The sequence below is a fragment of the Pelophylax lessonae genome, assembly GCF_965119305.1.
Source record: "Pelophylax lessonae genome assembly, chromosome: 12".
NCBI classification, from domain to species: domain Eukaryota; kingdom Metazoa; phylum Chordata; class Amphibia; order Anura; family Ranidae; genus Pelophylax; species Pelophylax lessonae.
In genome coordinates this window covers 97,749,136-97,767,420 of record NC_138779.1, presented here as the reverse complement: position 1 = coordinate 97,767,420, position 18,285 = coordinate 97,749,136, and the positions used below count along the sequence as shown (strand labels likewise).

General features: G+C 47.0%; 1 protein-coding gene across 1 annotated transcript in view; it reads left to right on the top strand.

Moving 5' to 3' along the window:
- LOC309568122 (kinesin-like protein KIF18B) overlaps window positions 1–18,285 on the top strand; it is a 183,133-nt gene that overhangs the window by 108,239 nt on the left and 56,609 nt on the right. Inside the window, exons 11-12 of the mRNA XM_082273725.1 lie at window positions 12,421–12,509; window positions 13,565–13,809. Coding sequence (XP_082129851.1) covers window positions 12,421–12,509; window positions 13,565–13,809 — 334 coding nt within the window. The remainder of the gene's footprint in view (window positions 1–12,420; window positions 12,510–13,564; window positions 13,810–18,285) is intronic.

Genomic DNA, 18,285 nt, shown 5'->3' with positions numbered 1-18,285 from the left:
GAGCAGTGGTCTGTCCGGAGCGGTGCCCACCCTGTTCCTGGAATGGTAAGTAGCTGTCCCCCCTCTACTGCGTAAGGGTTTTGGGTTGGACGTGGGCCCCTCCCTGGGATAGTGGGACCCTCGAGTTCCCCTATTCCCCCCCCCCCCAGCCCCTCTAAAATTTTGGTGGTCGCTGTGGGTCTTTCGGCCCACCCCCCTCCCTGGGTGAGGTTGTGAGCTGGCTGTTGCCACATGCTCTTAAGGGGGCCTTTTGGAGTTGCTTCTGACCTGGTTTTTCCTGTTGCACAATGGTGGGGTTGAGCAAGGTTCCCTGTCACCCTGGGGGTTGGTAACTGGGGCAGGGATGTCCTCTGGGCACCCTGCAGCAATTGTTGGACTGGGGGAGTGGATAGTTTAGCATCTGCGGATCTGTGCCTCATGCGGCTGGATCCAGCCAAAAATTTAGGCCGCGGCTTTACGGCCTACTAGTGAGAAACTTAGGTGGGCCCTGTGAGGTTGGCTGAAGCCACTGCCTCCCGTTTTGGCATCCGCCCTCCCCTCTGCTGTCCCTGGGTGGTCGGCTCTGCTGGGGCTCGCTTCCAAGCGGCTGTGCACCCACAAAAATTTAGGCTGCAGCCGAGTCAGGCGCCCCCAGTATATTTAGCTGAAGCCCCCACTCTTCCTTTGGGCATCTGCCGGGCTGGGATCTGTGCACTTGCGTCTGGTCCTCCCCAACAATTTAGACCGCAGCTTGTGGCATTTTAGGCCCTGTGGTCCTCTTGGCACCTCCCTTGGAAGGGGTGGGGGCGCTTCATTTTTTGTGCTGGGGGGGGGACCATCGGGGTATACTGCCTGCGCGTCCATGTCATTGAGGGCCCCCTTTGAAGGGGGCTATTTCCGTTTATGCCCTCAGAGGGAAACCCCCTTTTTTTTGCGGGGTTCAGTAGGTGGTCCATTTCTGGGCCCTCGGTCGGCGTCCCCTTTGGGGGATCGCAGTTGCCAGCCTCTCCTGATCTGTTTTCTGGGTGACCTTGGTATATAGCGACCCTACTGGGTCTGTGTCCACGCACCCTAAATGCTCAGATAGTGAGGATGATTCCTCTGCTCCTATAGCCGAGCATGAAAAGGAGCTGGTGGTTGCACTGTTTGTGTCTCTGCATGACAGTTTAAAAATGGAGGTTGCAGCTGATGCTGTGTCGGAGGCGTCAGTCCCTTTTGGCACCAACAGTCCCTCCAAAGCGGCGAGGGTGTTCCCTTTTCCGCTTACCTTGACAAACATTGTCACAAAACAGTGTGGTTGTCCAAAACGCAGTGGTTCCTAAGCACTTTTTGCTTGTGGTGTCCTTATGAGGATTAACTGCGGTATAGGTCGTAGACTTGGCCCGTTCTCCTCGGCTCATAGGAGTTTTTTTCATCTTTCAGGATCTCAAGACAAGGGATCAAAAGTCAGGGCCTCCACCGGAGGTTCCAAGAGGACCTGGTTCGGCAAGCAATGAGCGGGCTTTTTTAGACCTGTGGACAAGGCTTCCTCTGCCTGAAGGGGGCCCTAATCCGTATCTGGGCTGGGGGGGATGTTTTCACTGGTTTCCGGATCTGTTGACCTCCCTGGTATAGGACACAAGGGCCCACAAAGTTATTCGGTCAGGCTACGAAATTGAGTTTGGTCTTATACTCCGGAAAGGTTCTTCCCTTTCAACCTGCACTTGTCCCCAGATCATTTACGGGTCTCTTTGGGGTAGTGCAAGACTTGTTCTTTCAAGGGGTGATTGTTCAGATTTGGAACGTTTTCAGGTATTTTTGCTCAAACCTCTTTACTGTTCACAGGAAGGAAGGCAAGTTACGTCCAATTTTGGACCTCAAGGCGCTAAACTGCTTGCGCGAGTACAGAAGTTCTGCGTGTAGTTTATTCACATAGTAGTGGCATCCCTACGTCAGGGGGATTTTTTACGCACTTCTATAGACATCAAGGACGCCTACCTGCACATTCTTATATGTGCCAGTCACCAACACTTCCTCTGTTTTCCCCTGGGAAAGGAGCATTATCGGTTTGTGGTGTGGACCTTTAGTCTCGCCTCCGCTCCTCGGGTCTTCGCAAAAGTGTTGGCCCCCAGTGCTGGCATAGTTTGAGTCAGCGGGGGATCGCGGTGCTGGGGTACCTGGACGATCATCTCCGAGAGTCTCCGACTGCTCTGATGGACAACTGGAAATGGCGCAGCAAGCTCTGAGGGAATTTGGTTGGATTCTGAACCTTCAGGAGTCTGCTTTGGTTCTGTCCACTAAAACTGGACTATCTGGGTCTGACTCTGGATTCGGCCTCAGCCAGCGTGTTTCTTCTTCTGTAAAAACTCCAGACATTGAAGGAAGAAATTCAGCTTCTGTTGTTCAGCAGATGGTCACCCCTCGAGGCGGTCTGTTTCCACAGTTCAACACAAGATCTCTGCTAAAGAGATTCTGGTATAATGGGACAAGGATCCACGGTCTCTAGAGGTGGCTTCCTTCTCTGGCACTTTGACAGGGAAAATCCTTTCTCCCCCAGTACTGGACGGTTGTCACCACAGATACCAGTCTGACTGGGTAGGGAGGCGTCCTCAGCACAGATTTGCTCAGGGAGTCTGGACAGATTTAATGTTCTGGAAATCCGAGCGATTAGCCTATGTCTGGCTCATTGGACAATTCGTCTTCAGGGGTGTCTGGTACGAATTAATTTGGACAATGCCATGGCCATGATATGTCTATCACCAATGGGGCACAAGTAGTGTCCTGGCGGCTCGGAAAGTAGCCGACATTTTAAGGTGGGCTGACCGGTTCGTTCCAGCCCTCTCAAATTTCTGCCACGACTCCTGTGCAGGATCAAAGCAGAAGGGATTCCGTCCAGACTGACCTCGCTGGTCTTGGTACGGCTGGTCACTGATGCTCCTTGGGGACTTATCTCAGGGAGGATCTGCTGTCCCATGGACCAATCTTCCATCCTGCTTTGCAGTCGCTGGCTTTGATGGCTTGGCTGTTAAACACCAGGTGCTGAAGGATGGAGGTTTGTCTGAGTCCGTGATTCCTGCGCTGTTGAAAGCTAGGAAATCTACTTCTAAGAAGATTTACCATCATACGTACATTGCGTGGTGTGAGTCTCTCTTGGGGTTCATCCTCGCTCCTTTTCTGTGGCTCGGATCTTAACCTTTCTTCAATGGGGGTTGAACCGAAATTTGACTGGCGTACCATCAAGGGCCAGGTATCTGTTTTGGCAGTCTTTTTCCAACGACCTTTAGTCTCACACTCCCTGGTGCGTACCTTTTTGTTCAGGGTGTCCGACATTTGGTTCCTTCTGTGCGCGCTCCATTGCTGCCTTGGGATCTTAATGTGGTGCTTTCCGCTCTACAGAAGCCTCCCTTTGAAAATATTCGGGAGGTTTCCCTGCTTGCGGTGCCCCAGAAGGTGGTCTTTTTTGGTGGGTATCACCTCTGCCTGAAGGGTGTCGGAACTGGCGACGTTATCCTGTCGTTCACCTTATTGGTGATTCACAAGGATAAGGGGGTGCTTTGACCCTGTCCGTCATTCCTTCCGAAGGTGGTCTCTGTCATTTGAATTAAGTCATTGTATTGCCTTCCCTGTGTCCGAGGCCTAAACATCCGAAGGAAATTGCCTTGCATGCCTTGGATGTGGTCCGGACAATAAGGGTGTACCTGGTGGCTACAGAGTGTTTTAAGAAGTCAGATTCTATTTGTGCTCACGGACGGAACTCGCAAAGGGTTGTCCACTTCTTCGGCAACCATTTCCAGAATAATCAGAGAGACAGTGGTTCAGACCTACTGCATCAGGGGTCAGGTTCCTCCTTTCCCTTTCAAGGAGCACTCAGGGGTCAGGTTCCTCCTTTCCCTTTCAAGGAGCACTCTACTTGGGCGCTTAGTGTCTCCTTCGCTTCTGTCATCAAGCGTCAGTGACGCAGGTTTGCAAGGCGGCCACCTGGTCGTTGGTACACACTTTTACAAAATTTTTATAAAGTGGATGTGTTGGCTTCTGCGAATGCTTCTTTTGACCGCAAGGTTTTCTGGCTACGGTTTTTTTTTTTTTTTTTTTCAGATGAGCTCCAGTTGTTTATGGTTGAGCTCCATGTTACCTGGTTGGCTCTGGTTAGCCTTGAGAATTTTTTTTCTGCTTTTTCCCACTCTCCATGTTTAACACTGCTGTGTGTCAGTCAATGAACGAAAGAGAAAATGGGATTTTTGACTTACAGTGAAATAAATTTCTCTGATGTTCATTGACGGACAAAGCACCCACCCTTCTGTAGAGTTGGCTTTTTCTGACACTGCTTGTAACAAAACTGAGTGCCTATAGCTGAGAGTGGGTGTATACCCCCTGGGACTGCCCATAGGCGTTGTCAAGCTTTTTCCTGCCTAGTGTTCCAATGGTTAGGAAGAGTCAGGAGCTTTGTCCATCAATGAACATCAGAGAAATGGATTTTACGGTAAGTAAAAAACCCTATTATTCCTACTAGTTTAGGGGTTGTTTAGGAGACCTATAGGGAGTTTTTTAAACAAAGGTGCAGCTATTCTTTAAAGCCAGCACACTTAGCTTTAGCAGTTTTCCTAAAGGGCTCTAAACAATATGTCATGTCACAAAATTCTGAGCAAGCCATGTCTACTGCTCTTAATGTGGGTAAACAAGGTTTACAAAGAGAGCAGTTCCTGAATCGGTGAACACACTTGCTTTTAGTTGCACAGATGTAGAGCCATTAATATAATAAAGATGCAGCCGGGTGCAGTAGATGAATGGTAGGAAGATTATTAGAGCAGCTTTACGGATAGGCTGACTCCCCATAGTTTGTATTTTTATATTTTAGGCTCCATGCACACAGGGCGTCATAAAAACGTGCTCCAAAGCTGTTTACATAACGCCGGGAAACAGCAGCTGTAAAAACGTGCTTTCAGTAGCTTTTTCTACTAGCGTTATTGCACGTTTGGCCACAGTAGCTGTTAGCAGCGTTTTTTTCTGCCTCCATTCAAAATCAATGGTTCCCTATGGGAGCCTATTGATTTGAATGGAAGTCACACCGCAGGTCGGATCGGGGTGATCCGACTTGCGGTGCGACCTGCACTGTGAGAATCTTGAAGGGGAACTCCACGCCAAAATGGGGAAAAAAACGGCGTGGGGTTCCCCCCCAGGTTCCAAACCAGGCCCTTCGGATCCGGTATGGAATTTGAGGGTAGCCCCGCGCCGAAAAAACGGCGTGGGGTCCCCCCCAAAATCCATACCAGACCCTTATCCGAGCATGCAGTCCGGCATGCCAGGAAAGGGGAGGGGACGAGCGAGCGGCCCCACCCCCCCTGGATCATACCAGGCCACACGCCCTCAACATGGGGGGGTGTGGGTGCTTTGGGGCAGGGGGGGCTCTGCACCCCGCACCTCAAAGCACCTTGCCCCCATGTTGATGAGGACAAGGGCCTCATCCCCACAACCCTGGCCGGTGGTTGTGGGGGTCTGCGGGCAGGGGGCTCATCGGAATCTGGAAGCCCCCTTTAACAAGGGGGCCCCCGATCCCGGACCCCCTCCCTATGTGAATGGGTATGGGGTACACTGTACCCCTACTCATTCACCCCCATAAAAGGCAGTGTATGGAAATAACGACAGGAGACGTTTTGGAAAATTTATTAAAAATCTTCATCCGGCTCTTGTCCTCTCCGGGGGTCTTCTCCTCTCCGAGGGTCTTCTGCTCTTTTGCTGTCCGCCCTTCTTGTCTTCTCCTCTCCGGGGTCTTCTGCTGTCCGCCCTTCTTGTCTTCTCCTCTCCGGGGATCTTCTGCTGTCTTCTCCTCTCCGGGGGTCTTCTGCTGTCCGCCCTTCTGCTGTCCAATCTTCTTGTCTTCTCCTCTCCGGTCTTCTGCTCTTTTGCTGTCGGCTGTCCTTCTTCCTCCGGTCCTCCTCCTCCGACGTCTTCAGCGATTATGCCGGCCTCTGGTCTCTGCAGCTTATTATATAGCCATTAGGGGCGTGGTCGCCAGATGACGTCATCGGGAGACCACGCCCCTTGTGTCACAGATGACAGGATTCCAGATTCCGATGAGCCCCCTGCCCGCAGACCCCCACAACCACCGGCCAGGGTTGTGGGGATGAGGCCCTTGTCCTCATCAACATGGGGGCAAGGTGCTTTGAGGTGCGGGGTGCAGAGCCCCCCCTGCCCCAAAGCACCCACACCCCCCCATGTTGAGGGCGTGTGGCCTGGTATGATCCAGGGGGGGTGGGGCCGCTCGCTCGTCCCCTCCCCTTTCCTGGCATGCCGGACTGCATGCTCGGATAAGGGTCTGGTATGGATTTTGGGGGGGACCCCACGCCGTTTTTTCGGCGCGGGGCTACCCTCAAATTCCATACCAGATCCGAAGGGCCTGGTTTGGAACCTGGGGGGGAACCCCACGCCGTTTTTTTCCCCATTTTGGCGTGGAGTTCCCCTTCAAGATTCTCACAGTGCAGGTCGCACCGCAAGTCGGATCACCCCGATCCGACCTGCGGTGTGACTTCCATTCAAATCAATAGGCTCCCATAGGGAACCATTGATTTTGAATGGAGGCAGAAAAAAACGCTGCTAACAGCTACTGTGGCCAAACGTGCAATAACGCTAGTAGAAAAAGCTACTGAAAGCACGTTTTTACAGCTGCTGTTTCCCGGCGTTATGTAAACAGCTTTGGAGCACGTTTTTATGACGCCCTGTGTGCATGGAGCCTTATGGAGCCTTTAGCAGCGTCAGACGTTTTTTGCAGCTTGACGCTGGAGCTCCTGAACCCACAGTTCCTGGGTTTTTTTTGGAGCTGTAAAACGCCTATGCCACTTGGAGCTCCTAAAAGCTCTATGTGTGCATGAGGCCATAGAATAACATGGATGGGCGTTCTGCAGCTGCAAAAAAAAACGTCTGACGCTGCTAACAGCAGCTGTAAAAACGTCCAGTGTGCATGAGGCCTTACCAGAATGTACTTTTAAACTTCTTGCCCTTCGGCAATTGGCAGCAAAATAAAGTTGTTCCATAGAAATAATCACAGAGGCGTGATCCAATCTCCAATTACATTTTTTAGAACATTTTTAAAATTCATGGTAATCAAAAAGGATTTTATGTTTCAATCAAAAATGTCTCTTAATTATTGCTACAATTAAAAGTTGTTGTATTTTTCCTGGAAATACAATATCCTTTGATTTTTTTTTTTTTCCCCCCAAGTAAAGATTACATTTAATTGTGATTGGATGCAATGTCTGCCTGATGGATTTTTACTGGGAAAAGGGTCTGTATTACCTATAGCAACCTAAAAGTCTCCGTAGCAGTAATTTTCTCAACCCACCTGCAATCTGACTTTAGCAAAAACGCAGACATGTCACTTTCAACTTTGTAAAGCTTACCTGTCACTTTTGATTAAACACCAGTGTTGACAGCAAGTTGTAAGAGTGTAGGTATTGTTTTGCTATTGTCTAAAAAAGCAGCAGATTGTGATTGGCTTTTTTTTAGAATAAACTTTGTAATAGGAAAAGCACAGGCTAGAAGCTCTAAATGCCACAGACATCATTAAAACTGGTCACACTGGAACAATAATTAAATTGTTACATTAAAAGAGAAGTATGGCCAAAGCCAAATTGTTACATTCAGCACTGGTCTACACTGATGCAAATTTGATACGTTATAAAAAGCCTAGATTTGCATGCCATCCAAAAACACTATGCGAATGCGATGTAGCAACAAAAAGGGTCCTGTGCGAGTTTACCGTGTCGCGGTGCGATTTTCTGCTCTATAGACATCAATGGAAACAGACATGAAATCGCATCTTGAGTTCAGAAGTGTGCAAAGAACACTTTTTCTGTGTACATTTTTACATATGTCCGCCCCCCCCCCCCCCGTAGCAGAAATCGCAACTGCGCCAAATCTTAAAATGCATTACAATCTTTAGCACAAATCGCAATGCAAAATCGCACTGAACTCCAGCCAAAATCCCCATGAGAAGCACACAATGCATAAGTGTGAACCCAGACTTAAAAACAAATGTATGGCCCAAACTTTTTAGCCATACGTTTCTTCTGGTTCACAGGAGTGAATTTACTTGAGCTCTCCTGTGACCCTAAATCAGCTAACTGTGGGCTAAAGTCTGCTGTAAGCTCATGTCACAGAGGCGCTTAGGAAGGTTCCTGACCATATTGTCAGGATCCACCCAGAGCCCTGATAGACAGCTGGCTCCAACTCTCAGTGCAAAGTTGAGAGCCGAAGCCAGTTGCACCCATTCCCTCTCCAGCCTGGTGTTCCAGAGAGTGGTGACTGACAGTCACTGCTCTCTACTCAGAGGGGACCAAGAACTGAGCAATCAGCAGTTGTTTTGCTCAATTCCCAGGCTTAGAGCCATCAGGGAACAGCTGTAGCATCATAGCTATGCTGCAGCATAGAGCGGAGTATGTATGCTTTTTCTTTTTATTTACTCTGAATGTCATCTTTAACTTCTCCTTTGCAGTAAAATATAGCAAATAGTGACAAATCACTTCTTTTATATAATGTAACATATATAGTGTATCCATATGCCTTGTTTATGGCAGCTTCGAATTGTACTTTCCTTCCAAAAATACCTACCTTAACAGCTTCCGGACCGCCCGCCACACATTTACTGTGGCAGGCTGGCCCTCCTACGTGAACCAACGTAGCCGTACGTCGGTTGTGCGCTTGGTGCTGGGGGGCGAGCGCGTGTCGGCGTGCTCCTGCCACCAGTAAGCAGCGGGGATGCCGATGCACGGGGCCGGCAGCCATAATTGCCCCTGGGCACCGGCGATTGCTCCCCGGTGAGAGAGGACGGTAAGCTGTTGTAAACACAGCTGACCGTTCTTCTTTCTGAAATGATCACAGAGCGCCTGTGACCTTTCTATAGAGGGATCACAGGTCTCTATGTTAATTTCACAAGTCTCTCCCTCCACAGTTAGTAAACACTCCCCTAGGCTCACAGTAAACACTCCCCTAGGCTCACATTTAACCCTTTGATTACCCACTAGGTTAACCCCTTCCCTGCCAATGCCATTATTACAGTAACAGTGCATATTTTAAGCACTGATTACGGTAGTAATGTTACTGGTCCCCCCAAAAGTGTCAAAAATGTCAGTTAGGGGTCCGATCTGTCTGCCGCAATGTCACAGTCCTGCTAAATTGCCCACTACTAATGCCATTAGTAGTAAGAAAAAAAACAAATTAAAATGACAAACCTTTCACCTAGTTTGTGGACGTGATCATTTTTGTGCAAACCAATCAAAATACGCTTATTGCGATTTTTACCAAAAATATGTAGCAGAATACAAATTGGCCTAAAAGGGTGAAAAATATAGATTTTTTTTTTTTTATTTTTTTTTTTTTGGGAATGTTGTATAGCAGAATGTGGAAAAAAAAAAATATATATATATATATATATATATATATATATATATATATATATATATATATATATATATATATATATATATATATAATATATTTTCAGAATTGTCGCTCTTTTTATTTTGTTTATAGAGCAAAAAATAAAAATTGCACAGGTGATCAAATGCCACCAAAAGAAAGCTCTATTTGTGGGGAAAAAGGACATCAATTTTATTTCCGTACAGTGTCGCACCACCGCACAATTTTTCGTTAAAGTATCCCAATGCTGAATAGCAAAAAATGGCCTGGTCATTAAGGGGGCAATTCCTCCCGGTCCAGAAGTGGTTAAGCTCCCATATATGCAAGTTAATTTGTCCTGGAATGAGAGTCCCTGCAAAATCAATTGATAAGCTGATTGGTTGAAATCTCTAAGAATCCTAGCTAACTCTTACAACAGTTGGTGTCAATGTGCACGCATCCACAATCCAAAAAGCTTCCACTAAAAATAACCTGCACATGAGGCATGCCAGGAAAATGCTTTTGCAATCCAATAAGAACACTAGGCAAAGACCAGGACTTCTGGAATAAATTGCTGGGGATTGGTAAATATAAGTTAGCTGTTTGGCCACAGTAACAAAAAAAGCATGTTTAGTACATATAGAAGACAGCATTTCTAGAGGAGTCCCAAGGAATGGCTTAAAAACAAAGACATGAAGGGTTAGGAAAAGACCTAGACAAAGCCCTAATTTGAAACCCATTAAAATGTTGGGGGGGGGGGGGGAGGGGGGATTAAAATAGCAGTACATACAAGGAAACCAAATACAAGCATCCTGTACCTGAAAGAATTGTGCACTGAGCAGTCAAACATTGTGGATGTCATAGACTGGTGGGCAGCTATTTAAATGTCTACAAAAGTAATTTCTGCCAACTTCTAAAGCCAAGGCTGTGCCTACTTTTTCCACAGCACACCATTACATCTAATTTAATGATCTCGTCAATGTATATTTAGTCATTGGTTAGCAGTTAGGTTCCATTCCCACCAATGCGTTTTTTCGTGCTTTTTGCAGAAATGCAGGACATTTTTAACATGGGTTCACATTAACACCTCTGCGTTTTTTGGAAAGGGTCAGGGACTTTTAAAAAGCAAAACGGTGCTTTTCTGGTTCAAAAGACTTCTAAAGAGAAGCTTCAGAAAAGCATGTAGTGCGTTTTTACTGTGATTTTTGCCGCAATTTGCGTTTTAACCTGCCCAGCAACAAATTTGCCAAAAAGAAAAAGCATAAACAAACGCAAAACTCAAATTGTGGTAAAAACTGCAAAAAGCACTGCAGAAACGCTCAAAAGCAAACTGCATAGGTGTAAATGGAGCCTTAGGGCAGAACTAACCTGCTCATGAATTACCTTCCCCCACTCCTCTGCACTGCCATTTAAGAAAAAAATAAACTTGTATGTGCGCATATGCGAATACACCACCAGTCTCTTCTAGGCATATAGTAGATGGAAGAAATCGGTGGCGCATCTGCAAATGTATGGCAGAAATCCACACATGCACGCAAATACCATCAGCCTCTTATGGACAGGAAGTCTAGTGCCCAGCAACATTTGTGTGCATGCGTGGAAGTCCACTACATATGGCCAGATACACTGCAAATTATGCTGCAGCTATCCCAGGAGGAATTGGGTTACCAATTCTAAGAAGCAGCGGGGCCCAGCCTGGGCCAGAAACTTGGAAGTGCAGTCACTCAGCACAGAAAGCACCTGATAGGTAAAAATTGGAGAAGATTTTATTAGCTTTTGTGTAGATGGAAGGGACACCATAAGAAAATGTTGCTTTAAGTTTTTTTTGCGATTTAAGGTGGAGCTTAACTAGTTATTGCCTTAAAACTATGGAACAAGTCTTGATACGTGGATAAAAAAAACTGACTGAAATACATAGAGAACCCATTGCCAGACCAGATTAGTGTGTGCAAAATCTTTTTTAAAGCATTTGCAAAGACTTTAGCCAATCTTTTCCAGCTTTTTTGAAGCCTTTAAAGTGCCCTTTAGCTCCAGTTTTAGGACGAAACCACACATATTGGTTTAAAACAAGTGCTGAAACTTGTTTAACGCCTGCTAGCAGCTTGTTTCAAGTGACAGCCAGAACTTTCATGAACATCCTCAAACACCCCAAACACTAGCTGGAGGGTGCTTTATAGGCTTTGAGAAGTCTGCTTGGTGCAGGCTGAAACGTTTGCAAATGCATTGTGTACTCTTGCTGTACCACCAATCTGTAAGGGCTGATGATTCATGTAGCATTCACTTCTGGAATCCATCTTGCCCTTAGCTCAGGCATTTGGGCAGGAATGTGTCCTGAGCTGAGAAAACCCCCTCCTACAGACTCCTGGGATGTACAGTATTACCTCATTTGCCCTGGTCTGGAAAGCAGGAAGTAACTGAAGAAATGTGTTGCTAGCATTGGTAAATAGATAGGAAAATATAAGGATTAAAAATAGTTCACGTTGATTACGAGAGTGAAGTTCCACTTTAAGTTTAAGAATAGTAGAAGAATAAGCCCATGTGAACGTGTCCTGGCCTTAAAGAGGAACTCCAGGCACCTATTAAAAAAAAAAAAAAAAAAAAAAAAAAAGTCAGCTGCTGACTTTTAAAAAACAGCCACTCACCTGTCCCACGGTCCAGCGGTGAGCTCACCGCAGCCTTATCCCTCTTTCCTCCCTCGGCAGCTCTGGCATCTTTACTATGAGCACCTGGCTGTTACCGCTTGGGGCTCCACAGCCGGGCACCCACTGTGCATGCGCGCGGCGCATCCTGTATTGGTGGATGCAGTCTTCTGGGACATGCAAGTGTCCCAGTAGACTGCAGGGGCGGGGGAGGAAGAAGAACTTCCGTTCCCAGGGCTGCGGCGCTGGGAACAGAAGTGGGAGCAAGTACCTGTAAAAATCGCGTCCCTGCTCTCCCCCCGCTCCTCAAAGTGCCAAATGTGGGGGACCGAGTCCTTAAAGAGGAACTTCCCCTTTTGGGTTCCGCTTTTAATCTGTATTCTTTACGGCTATTACTTTACATGCCTTTCTGATCGCTCTCTTTCCAATGCAGGATTCTGTATCGAACAGTTTTGAAAGGGAATCAGGAGAAGAGAACAGCCTGAGTATATTAATTGCTCCACAAAACTACAGCACCAACAAGTAAGTGTTTTTGTTTGTAGTAATGGAATATCTTAAAATTAAGACTACAGAGGCTGGTGCCTAAAGAAGATGCAATGTGATAACAGAGCTTTCTGTTAGGCGACGTTAACTGTTCTGGGAGCGTACAGGTCACACGCTCTGCACCGCTCTGTTTATCTTTAGGTACGCATATATGCAGCCTCTCTGTGTTAAGGCCCACCCACTGAGAGGCCGCATATATGCGTACAGCCAACACGAAGCAGTTAAAAAAAATAAAATGCATATCTTTTTTTACAGGTAAAAATGCGCATTTATTATTATTATTTATATATATATTAGGAGCCTGTAAAGCGTTGCATCGCTGGGTAGAGTATCAGGCTCCTGCAGACTGTCAGTGTAGCTCTCTGCCTGTACCTCGTACCGTATTGAATGTACTGGAATGCTCAATGAGCTACTAAGAGTGCTCATCAGTGCTGATTGACAGAACTCTGAGTGGATGGAGCTCCGCACTGCTGCATTTTTTTTAAATTGTGACAGCGAGTGCAGGGAGAGGTCACGGCCCCACTGTATGGGGAAAACCTTTTTTCTTCCCGGAGTTCAGCTTTAAGCATATCAGAGCAGAATTTAAAAAAAGTGCATTTGTTGGTGTTAACAGAGGATTGAAGAGGATAGGGTTGTCCCCATTTTAAAAATAGGTGCCTTATAGCCCAGTCTGAAAATGTCCAAAATTATTGCAGGGATTTATGAAATGGACAGTTCTTGGACAACCAAGAAAGTTGGCTAGCGTATATTCTGAAGAATTAGCGTTATCCAGACCAATTTGTCTTATTTTGAAGCAAATTATGAATAAATAATTTATGCGAGGAAGACATTTAGGCAGAAAAGCTTGGGCATGGGCCAGGATACAAGTTGAGGTTTCAAAAATGGAGTCTAAATGGATGAGAAACTGTATAGCATTGGGTAAACTGATCTTATCGTGCGCCGTTACATTTAAAGAAATTGAACTATTGCAATGCATTAAATATACCTTTTACTTTCGAATAGTGTTCCTCCTTAATATATATTTTTTCTTTTAGGCTGGTTAGTGCTCTCCTCCACATTGTGCAGAAGCAATATGCAATTCTAAAACTAGCCAATCTTCTCACCCCAGAGATGGATGCTGAAGTACAAGCAGTGGAGCTGCTGGCAACGGAAAGGCACACCACACCTGATCTGAGTCAGGATGGGTCAGGCTCTGATAAAGGAGAGAAGACTGATGTTAGTGAGGCCAATACCAGTAAGAGTCTTAAAGGAGAAGACAGTCAACTGCCATCACTGGAAGGCAAGTCTGTGTTCTAAAAGCCTGCTTTGCATTCAAGCTGTTACTCTGTGGTTCTTGGGGAGAGAAAAGATGATTTGACTAGCAGATGCAGTCATTTTGGTGCAGCTACAAGTGTACACATAGAGGCTCAATGTGGGTAAAGTCATGAAGTCATACATTTAAAAACAATAAAAAAAAACATGAAGGGAGCTTGATTAAATATACCGTAAAATGAAAAACTGAGGAATGTACTTCAGTCAGAACAGGTTAATACAGTTTTACTTTGATTTTGGAATACACTGCTGTCAAATGTACAATTTGGTCAAATACAGCTCTTATGTAGTGGAGCAATAGGTCAGGGATTTTGAGGGCCAAGGACTTTATAGAAAAAAAGGGGAAAACAATTGCGCTAATCCAAGAGTAAAATAAAAGCAGCAACCTCAAGTGAGACTAGCACCCAAAAAATGTCCAATATAAAATAAGTTGCGCTGTGGATGATGTATACAGGTTGACTGTATGGTGAAATAGTGAAGAATCCGAATAATGTCCAGAATATGGAAACAAAAACGGGTAACTTGTGCAGGTACCGCTTACCGGAAATAAAATAAACAAAGGCCCATCAACATGTTCAAAATACGTCCTAGGGATGAGGTCCAGGTGGACTACCAGGTTCCAACGCGGATCCCTCAATGGAGTGGTAACATGTGTGATACAAAAAAATACACCGCCATAGCGTAAAACCAAAAAAAATTATATATGTAAAGAAAGGACACCCAAAGTGCATTGAGAACACCACTGCTCCCGTAGTGAAAAATGTGATAAAGGATGCCACAGAACCCCAATAGGTACTCCTTACCAAAATATAGATGAAAAATAGCAAATACACCAAAAAGGGGGGAGAAGGGGGATCACCCCAATAGGACAGCAGCTTACCACAAGGATGAATATGGAGAGCTTATATAAGACTGGATAGGTGTGGTCTGAACATGCAAGCAAGGACTTTATACCCTGCTTATCACAGGAACCCCTTTTTAAAGTGGAGCTCCACCCAAAATTCCTGTCCCCAATTCCTGGGAGACCTCTCTGCGGACCTCGCCGCAGGAAGTTCAGCCCCCTTCCTTCTTTCCCAGCCATGGGGGCATTCAGAAAGCGCAGCACGCTTGGCGCATTCGCAGTAGGGAGCCAGCTGTGAAGTCGCAAGGCTTCACTGACTGTTTCCCTTACAAGGAATGGTGGCGCCAGCTCCATAGATTGGGTTGAAAAATCGTCTGGGGTGCCGACATTGCAGAACCCCTAGACAGGTAAGAGTCCTAATATTAAAAATCAGCAGCTACAGTAGTTGTAGCTGTTGACTTTTTTATTTTTTGAAGGGGCGGATGGGGGCTGGAGCTCTGCTTTAAGAATGTTGCCTACCACAGAAAATTTAGAAAGTAACATAACACCACAACAACCACCACCACCAGTCCTCTGGCAACCAGAAAGTCCTGCATATAGCCATAGCATATTGCTAGACCAAGATCCTGGGAAAAAGTGACGTTATTGGTGGTGTAGCATTTAAACCAAACTAAACCCTCACTATATTTATCTCCTTTTCCTCGATGGCTCCAAAATCTGTGAGGGGTTCCTCACCGGTATTTTCTCTCTAGCTCCTTCCAGGTGCTGATATTCTGGCATTTTTATTTGGCTGGTACAGGACAATTTAAGATCCTGGGAAACTGCTATGTAAACTGCCACAGAAGACTGAGAGCAGACATGTAGGTGTCTTTTATTGCAATAAATAAAAGTCTGCCTACTCGTATGTTTTTTAAAAATACATTTAGTTCTTCTTTGATGAATATTGCTATGTCTTTCAGCAGCCGGCCATAGTGGTCTTAGTCATTAAAGTTCTCATTTGTAGCCCTGATTTACAGACAGGCAATCAGTGCGCTCCCAAAGGTGGAACCCGACTTCCCCTATGCTCTGTGGACCTTGACTTGGCACAGTCAGTATTCTATCACGTGATGGCAAAGCATGAAGGAAACTCTGTCCTGCTTCCAAACTACACACCTGTACGAACAGCAGGTCTGTCGGGACATTTTATGAATAATGACTATGTCTGGCTGTTGTAAAGCAAAGCAATAATCATTGGACATTAAAAGTTTTACTTCACAAAGCTTACACGTGAGTATAAGGATCTCTTTCAATCATTGACGGAAACAGCTCCATATCTTCTTTGACCCTTGGGTTATGCTGCCCCCTACAGGAGTAGGACATTAGGCGGAAAATAATTGACTACGCCTATAGGGCAGTCCTAGGGGGTATACTCCCACTTCCTGCTATAGGACTTCAGTTTTTTTCTGCTTAGTCTGGAGTAAGGACCTAGTTCCTTGCTGAGATCTCTGGTCCTAGCACTTTTTCCTTTTTTTAAACAGAATTTCTTTCTTTTATTATTTTCTGTTCCTGCCTGAACTGCAATCAAGTCTGTTCCAGTCAGAACTACAATCAACTGCTGGAGTGGGCTATGCACTGGATATCCTAGATCCTTATGGTCTTCCCAGTCCGGCCAGCGAGCGCGACCCGACCTCAGCGCCGCCCTTGGTCGGCCGCGACACAGCCTCACTGGACGGGGGATGGCTGGCGAGGTAAACGTCTTGCGAGGACGCATAGCCCTGGTCACGACCTGAGCCGCAGCATACCTCTGGCCAGCAGCAACCCTATTCCACGATGGTGCGGTGGTCTGCCCGGAGTGGTGCCCACTGAGGTGTGGTGAGTAGTGTCCCCCCCCCCCCCCTCCCTTTGGTGATTTCTCAGGGTGGACGTGGGCCCCTTCCTGGGTTGGTAGGCCCCCCATGTCTTTCCTTCCCACATAGCGGTCCTCCTTACTATTGGGGTCCCTCTGCGGAATACCTCCCATTCACCCACACCCAGCTCCCCCCTTAGGCCATGCTGTTATACATGTGTTGGGGTGTTAAGCGGGACCGGGGGAGCACGTGCCTCTGGCTGCTTAGTTCGCAATTTTTCGGGGGAAATGGTCCTGGTGGGGGTCCCTGCCAGGGGCCCCTTTTGCTGGCTAAATGTACCTGGGGGTCCCGGCGTGTGGGCGTCGCCATTTTGCCGTGGATGGCTGTCCTCGGTATCGGCGGCTATGTTTTGGTAGTTTCCCATTGATTTCAATGCGGTGGCCATTTTTTTGTAGCTTGTGGAGCGGTGAATTGGCGGCGGGCCTCTAGTGCCAGCGCCTGCGTCTCCCCTTTCTCTCTGATCACTGTGCGGCATGCAGCTTTGCGCTCTTGTGTCCCTCCTGAGTCGGTGGTGGTGAGTCCCTGTGGGTGTACAAAGCTCCCTTTTTCTGCTATTGCCATGTTTTTTGGTGCGCTGGGACCTCTGGTGCCACTGGTGCAGCGGTGGGGGGAATTTGCACAGCAATTTTTTTATTTTTCTGTTAGCCCCGGTGCTAGCTTTGCTACAACAACGAGGGATCATGGTATTGGGCTACCTGGATGATCTCCTTCTGCGAGCAGAGTCTCTCTCTGCTCTGGTTGAAAACCTGGAGATCACAATACAAAGTCTGTGGGAGTTTGGCTGGATTCTGAATTTTCAGAAGTCTGCTCTGTCCACACAGCTGGACTATCTGGGCCTGACTCTGGACTTGGTCCTAGCCAGAGTGCTCCTTCCTCTGGACAAACTCCAGAAATTGCAGGCTGCATTTCTCCTCCTGCTGTCCAACAGATGGTCGTCCCTCTGGATTTGCATGCGGGTGCTGGGCCTGATGGCGAGTCTGGAGGTAGCCGGCATTCTAAGGTGGGCAGAATGGTTTGTTCCAGCCCTCCCCGTCATACACATACCCGGGGTGGAAAATGAGCAGGCAGATTACCTCAGTCGGCAGGCGTTGGACCAAGGGGAGTGGTCCCTTAATCCGGAGGTGTTTAATCAGCTGTGTCTCCGGTTGGGCACCCCCAAGGTTGGTGTCTTGGCTCATTAGAAAGGTGCAGAGGTTTGTGGCTCGGTCAGGCGATCCTCTGGCGGGCGCCAAAGACGCCCTGTTGGCTCGTGGGGTCAATATCTGCTGATTTACGCCTTCCCTCCTCCCAAGCTTCTGCCCAGACTTCTACGCAGGATCGAGGCAGAAGGGATTCTGGTCATCTTAGTGGCTCCGGACTGGCCTCTTCGGGCTTGGTATGCCGATCTGGTGCAGCTGGTCGCCGGTTTTCCTAGGAAGCTTCCTCCCAGGAAGGATCTGCTGTTTCAAGCACCAATCTTCCATCCTGCTTTACAGTTGCTGGCTTTGACAGCTTGGCTGTTGAATGCAAGGTGCTAAAGGAATAGGGGTTTATCTGAATCGGTGATTCCTACACTGTTGAAAGTTAGGAAATCTACTTCTAGGAAGACGGCGCTACCTAACGCATGTGCAAAGATGCGGGTGAAGAGGAAAAAAGTGCTTAGTGCGTGCAAAGTGACATATAGATAGTTGTGTACATAGGTCAATATATATAGAACTTTGGCCAAGACAATAAATAA